Raw genomic sequence first — 6,664 nt, 5'->3', positions numbered from 1 at the left:
TAGTTTTGCGTGTCTCTGTACTTGTTTTGTACTTAGTTTCATTGTTTTTCCAACTCTTTGTGCGTCGACTTTGTGGTAATTTGGTGTCTATTTGTTCATATTTTGTGTCCTTGTCGTCATCTGTCTTTGACTTTTTGTCCACTGACCCTTTTGGCCTCTGGGCCGGTGCCTGCGGAAATCAGAAATCCACACATGAATAGTTTCAAAAATATGAACTAAACATACATGGTTCTTGTATATTCCTTTACACATGCTTGATACATTTTGATATGTAAATTGCAGAAATCAGGGATGAACATTATGACGTAACAAAATCACAGACTCACAAACTGAGCAAAGGAAACACACAATTGTAAAAACATAAAAAAATAAAGTGCAGGCATCAGTTTAGCGTTAGCAGGTGCAGTGTCTCCATATTCCTGCAGAGGGCAGCAGTGGCGCTAAACGTCTATTACATCGTCTGAACGAAGAAGAAAGGCCTGCGTCGTATTTCCGGGTTTATGCTGACGCGTCCCTCTTCTCCTCGTACACCGACGTGTCAGTCTCCTTGTTTCCCGAGCTGAGCAGCAGTCAGTCCGGTCAGTCAGTTCGCAGACATGGCGCCTAAAGGCAGCAACAAGCAGCAGTCGGAGGAGGACCTGCTCCTCCAGGACTTCAGCAGGAACCTCTCCGCCAAGTCCACAGCGCTGTTCTACGGCAACGCGCTCATCGTCTCTGCCATCCCCATCTGTGAGTACCCAGTTAGCCACCTAGCTTAGCTAGCACTGATTCATTGGATCAAGGGAAACAGGGGGAAACTGACCCGCTTCTGATATAATTCCACTCACTACAGTGTATTATGACATCGTGTAGTATTTACCAATCATAACAGAGCATAATGGAACTTAACTGTGCACTGAAAGGCTCTGTATGCTAACAGCTGCTAAAGGCTAGTTGAGGATAAGTTAAAAACCGGAATCTCTGTTATTAATTCTATTTTGAAAAGCGAAACAAAAGCAGATATTAGTTTATTATCTTTTGATCTCTTGGAGAAAGTTGAATCTGACATGTTGCACACACACTCACACAGTCACTGACTGGACTTCATGGTAAAGTATCTTCTCATAAAACTGTGATTGACTGCATCTCTCCAGGGCTCTTCTGGAGGATCTGGCACATGGATCTGGTCCAGTCTGCAGTGTTATACGGCGTCATGACTCTGGTCAGCACCTACCTGGTGGCCTTTGCCTACAAGAACGTCAAGTTTGTCCTCAAGCACAAGTGAGTTGAGTCAGAGCCTCTGTGTGTTTTACAGCTGCTTGCTTCTGTCCAGAATAACGTTTGGATAATTGCATTTATGCTGTTTTGCCACGGACGCAGATCTTCATTTGTAATCCTGCATTTATCGTATCTTTCTGAAAAGTATTTAGGATGATGTTAAGTTGCCAAGGGACAGTATTTATTCATTCTGTTTCGTGTGACAGACCATTACGAAATACTGGTGTCTGTGACAAGTACAAGTACCTTGTAATTACTGAGACATAACTTTGCATCTCTAATCGTATCCGTCAATGTGTTTTAGAAAGTATGAGTAAAGTTCTCTGACTGGCTCTTGCTGTTTTCTGTTGGTCCTGCAGAGTCGCCCAGAAACGCGAGGATGCTGTTTCCAAGGAGGTGACCAGGAAGTTGTCTGAGGCCGACAACCGCAAGATGTCCCGCAAGGAGAAAGATGAGAGGTGACGCCTCTCAGCTTTGTAGACATACCTGAAAGTTAGTTGTGACAAACTAACTAACTGGATCAGGTGTATTGAGTGTTACAGACGCACAGTACATGAGCTTAAAGCTTAAATGTGGGGCGGCTGTCTCTCTTCAGACAGCAGTCACACAGCTGTGCGTTGGTTAAAGCTCATTTAACCCATGAAAGCACTATATGGTCTCAACAGTGTTGAGACAAAGGGTTTTTCTCTGCCCATGTTCCAAAACATCTGGACGATCACAGTAAATGTAATGAAAACGAGTGACATGTTTTTTTTTCTCTTCTCCTCAGGATCCTGTGGAAGAAGAACGAGGTCGCCGACTACGAGGCCACCACCTTCTCCATCTTCTACAACAACACTCTGTTCCTGGTGCTCGTCATCGTCGCCTCCTTCTTCTTGCTAAGGAACTTCAACCCCACCGTGTATCCTTTCAGTCATCAAGTCCCTCAGCTGAGTTCACGTTTGAGATCCACATGGTGACCAGAATTAAAACGTGCCCCACAACTACTTGAAAGTTGTAACATGTTTTAGCAAAATAATAACATTGAATTAAAGAATAAGATTTATATTTTTTAATTTTGATTGGACTTCAGCCTTCACCTTCCCAGCCTACATATTGTCAAAGTTTGAATGTGATAAAATACATCTTGATTCCTGTTGTTCCCTTAACTCACTTTTCTCCCAGTAACTACATTCTGTCCATCAGTGCCTCCTCTGGACTCATCGCTCTGCTCTCGACCGGCTCCAAGTAAAGGAAGAAGAAGAGAGGAAGCTGAAGGGATAGTGGGGGGGATTGGGTCGGAGAGGAGGAAGTGGGTTTACAGAATATTTTTTTCACCAATCTTGAGAATGGGGTTTAAAAGGGGGGGCTGGAATATCACATTTCAACTTCATGAAATTCATGATCAAATATCTGGAGGGTGTTTCTCCAGGTCTGTCTTCTGTTTTTTGTAACAAATAAAGCAACCAGGTTTACTTGTGTATGTGTGTCATTCAGTCTGTTACAGAGCCTGTTTATTATTATTATTAACAATAATAAAGCCTCTACACACATAAATCCAAACCTCTTCTCAGGACTGTGTGGGTTTCACTGACTGCTCCACTCTACGGGTTAATCTGTTTTCTTTATTATTGGTTCTTAAAAGTTGTGCGACATAAATTCCCACTGTGGCTTTACACATTTTCAGTAATTTAAAAAAACGTGTGCAGAATTAAGACGTTAAACTCATCAGGTTTAAACTCAGGGACACAGTTGTTTCCATTGGCAATGCATTTATTTATAATCACACTTTCATATATGATATTTACAGAGAAACCACTGAAATAGTACACTGAGGGTTTGCATGTCACTTTTCCATCCTAAAACTCAGCCGACGTGTTGTAACAAGATTGGTCTGTGGAACTGAAACATAGAAACTTCACACTAATCTGAATTGATTTTAGGGAAACTTAAGACAGAGCTCACGTGACACATTGCAGGAGGTCTAACTTTTTATGTTATCTGGATTCATTCATCCATTTTGGCCTTTGGTCTGTTTCCCTGGTTGTGGAACTGATGCTGATAACAAATAGAGAAGACGGTTAAAAGGTCAAAGATCACAGCCGCTGACAGAACAATGTCCAGTTTGTCCATATTATCCCTGTATGTATTATAAAAGATATATATGAGTGTGTACAATTTGGTGTAACCTAATTAAAGGGGACTGTTGGGCCTTGGCGTAGGTATGTGCTCCACTGAGTGCCTAATTGACCAAATAACACCCTGTCTTTGTTGGTATGTGTATTGCTAGTTTCTCTCTGGAGTTTGTTATAGTTTGAGACTTTCCTGAAGAAAAGCTGTTTCCTGAAGTCAATGGTTGAGGGAGAAGATGTTGTTCCAGTCAGATCATTTTGGGGAAGCAGCCTAAATAAAGGCCAAGACAGAACAAAGACAGTGTCGTGTCAGAAGCTGTAATCAAGGACTCCATAGATGAGGATGACATTTCTAAGAAGTATGTACTTGCCGAATCGAAAAATGTAAAAAATGTCACCAAAGGGTCTACAGACACACAGTGTACTGAGGGTTTGTCCAACTAATAGATTCATACTATAGACTGGGCACTAACACAAGAATCAAGAAAAGTAGGAACATTGCTCCACTCATGTTTCTTTTGTAGGACAACATCCAGTCACCACGTAACAACTCGTAATAAAGACGTCCCTGAATGTTTTTACTGTACTGAACTCACGTCAAGGCACTCTGTCCGGTGAACACGTCTCCACACACACCGACAGGCTACGATCCAACATGGTCACTTGCACAAAAGAACAAAACGGTTCCACTACCACATGTGGTATCACACATTTTATCAATCACGTGAACTGACTTTGACTTAAAAAGAAAAATTCACAGACTGTTTAGATCAAATATTGTCCGTATTTTGATAAGATTAAATGAAGTGGAATTGATGTAAGTAATTTAAGGCAAAAAAAATACTTTTGTTTGTTTTTGTACATGGCTTGTTTTGTATTCTATGAATGCTGACTGAGTGCTGGTCAGACCACCCTCGTTTGTATTCACCGCCGAGCCAAAGCAAATAGTCGGGAGGAAGCCTGTTCATCGGTCAAGGCCACACTTTGCTTTAAATAAACCACGAGCCGATTGCTGCTTATTGATGTTTGTTCCAATGTGTGTAACAGCGTTTTTGGCAGAAAACACAAACGCTGGAGTCTACTGAAGTTTCCCCTGATTAAAGTCTGCAGGGTGTTTGTGCTACAAATCAACAATTGTTCACCAAGGACAGAACAGCGACGCAGCTGGAGGCCGGCCAACGTCTCTGCTGATCGCTGCGATGGCTTGTTCTCCAGATGAGAAAGAGTCAAGGTTAAGTCATTACACAATAGCTGAAGCTCATTCCTTATTTTGTCATAACAGAAGCCCATTCTTTCACATAACGCTGTTATTGTTGCAGATTCTATAATCTGACTTCACTATAGAAACAAAGCCTCATTCTTTACAGACAGCTATATAAAATATCCGGCTGGAGGATAAGGATGGTGTGAAGATTCAAACACTGCAGCGACACTGCAGAGGAGCAACAAAATAACTCTATTTACATCTTATTTATATATCAGCCATACATTACAGTGAAGGCCTCATATGCAACAGAGGCTTCCTCATGGTTTCGCTTATGTTACAAGTTCTGCCTTAAACATTTTATATAAATGTAACATCTTCAAAGAGATGACAATTCTCAAAATGCAAAATAAATTTCAGATTTGTTAACTACTCTAGAATAAATACTGTAATCTTTGCCACATCCCAAACACCTTGCCTATATTTCACATTGTGCCATTGACAAGCAGTTATTATAACGATCACCAGGAGGGGGGCTCGTCCTTTTATTATTTAGATCTATCATATGCTGAAGTCCGTATGTGCAAAGTTCATTGAGGTGATCAGCGATGCAGGTTCGGTTCAGAGGAAAGAAAGAGGATGAGTCCATAACGAACGCAAACCCAGAGAGAAGTAAATAAAGCATTACTTCTCTCTTCTTAAGATCTAATAAAGTAGAGGAAGAGTTCCTCAAAAAGACCACATGGGGGCGACATGCTTCACTCTCTCCCCTTAACGCTGTCCACATTCCTACTGACACTCAATATCCCACAATCCTCTGCTTCGCCCCATGGAGAGTAGACGATCAAATTCCTTTTCCATTGGTTAATAATGTGCTTTGTAGAAAAGGGGAAAGTATAGAGAGGCAGATTACAGAAGGGGGAACATGCACCTGTTGGTTAATACGCTCAGGATATGCAGCCAATAATATCTACTCGATACTACTCTGTACTACACTGATTACATTTGGTAGGTAAGTTGAAAGCAGCTAATTCAAGCCAACAGGGAGCTAGTTTGTTGAGGCCTCATTCATAAAACTCTTCACCATTGCCAAACTTCACATTTCATAGGAAAACATCCAAAACATTTTATCCCACGGTGGTAATTTTATTTGCTGCATAGCAATTTAATAAAAGCACTGGCACGACTGAAGCCTCTTCTTTCCTGAGGTTCCTCTAATTTATACGTCTAAGGCGCTTGCATTAATGTTCGCTATGTTACAGTAATATACTCAGAAGTAGATGATGTGCTCAGTATGAACTTTGTGCTCAAATGAAATTGACTGGTGGGTGGAAGTCTGGACGTTAGAGAGACTCTGAGGCTGGAGACCTGATGGTCCTCGGCCGAGCAGGGAGACTGGGAGTGAGAGGAAGCCACAGAGCCGACTCACTCACCGACTACAATCGAGATGTCCTTGACACAAGGCACTTGAATCTGAAATACACCTGCAGTTCTTTTCTGTGGAGTTGGGTTTGTCTAATACAACAAGGAGCTGGAGCTGCCTTGCCATCTGATTTCAGTTGAAATATCACCTCAGTTAATTCAATTCAATTGAAAAAGGAGCCCTCTGGATGGAGGGGCTCTAAATGGGATCGGAACTTGAGCGTGGGCGAAACTAAGCTGTGCATAGTAATATTTGAACGGGCCTGTGCAGAACAGGGCAGCATGTTGGTTTTAATTTACACAAATGGATGAAGCTGTGTTTGAGGCTGCAGAAAGCTGAGTTTGTTGAGCGCTTCTCGGCCGGCGGAGCTGGACTGGACCTGAGATGAACCTGGTGGAGCGGATCTGACGAATCGGACGAATCTCAAACAGAGATGCAACGCTGGGCTGAGCAAAGCTGTCTGTTCCTGGAGCTGAGAGGGGCCCAAGGAGAGAACCAGGGACTTTTTGAACATTGAACGGTGGGTCCATGGTAGTGGTGTGGTGGAGTAGGCAGGTTCAGCTGACCTCTTGCCTGGTCTAGGAGCGGTAGTCCTTCTTGCTGTACGGCCGGTTGCCCAGGATGTGGTCGATGTCAGACACCACATGAGAGGTCATCTTAGGAAGGACC

At 42.5% G+C, this 6,664-nt stretch overlaps 2 protein-coding genes across 4 annotated transcripts in view; one reads left to right on the top strand and one right to left on the bottom strand.

Annotated features, from left to right (window-relative positions):
* Window positions 1-499: 499 nt before the first annotated feature.
* On the top strand, window positions 500-2,717 carry ssr3 (signal sequence receptor, gamma). The gene is made up of 5 exons (XM_035154963.2): window positions 500-729; window positions 1,134-1,260; window positions 1,617-1,715; window positions 2,027-2,158; window positions 2,422-2,717. Exons 1-5 carry the CDS (start codon window positions 597-599, stop codon window positions 2,486-2,488), a joined length of 558 nt encoding a protein of 185 aa, XP_035010854.1. The 5' UTR covers window positions 500-596; the 3' UTR covers window positions 2,489-2,717.
* A 274-nt stretch (window positions 2,718-2,991) lies between these two features.
* The window catches only part of kcnab1a (potassium voltage-gated channel subfamily A regulatory beta subunit 1a), a 105,240-nt gene continuing 101,567 nt past the window's right edge, over window positions 2,992-6,664 (bottom strand). For all 3 annotated transcript variants that reach the window (XM_035154960.2, XM_035154961.2, XM_035154962.2), the window contains exon 14: window positions 2,992-6,663. In XM_035154960.2, coding sequence (XP_035010851.1) covers window positions 6,574-6,663 — 90 coding nt within the window. In that variant the 3' untranslated portion in view covers window positions 2,992-6,573. The remainder of the gene's footprint in view (window position 6,664) is intronic.

The sequence above is a fragment of the Hippoglossus stenolepis genome, chromosome 4 (genome assembly GCF_022539355.2).
Source record: "Hippoglossus stenolepis isolate QCI-W04-F060 chromosome 4, HSTE1.2, whole genome shotgun sequence".
Lineage (NCBI taxonomy): Eukaryota > Metazoa > Chordata > Actinopteri > Pleuronectiformes > Pleuronectidae > Hippoglossus > Hippoglossus stenolepis.
Note: the sequence above shows the minus strand (reverse complement) of the source record. Positions and strands in the feature narration are given on the sequence as shown.

Bases quoted from the DNA above. Each gene is read 5' to 3' on its own strand.
- ssr3 (XM_035154963.2), top strand. From the start codon at position 597: ATGGCGCCTAAAGGCAGCAACAAGCAGCAGTCGGAGGAGGACCTGCTC. The intron at 730-1,133 runs GTGAGTACCCAG...GCATCTCTCCAG, and splicing joins CGTCTCTGCCATCCCCATCT to GGCTCTTCTGGAGGATCTGG. The intron at 2,159-2,421 runs GTATCCTTTCAG...CTTTTCTCCCAG, and splicing joins AGGAACTTCAACCCCACCGT to TAACTACATTCTGTCCATCA.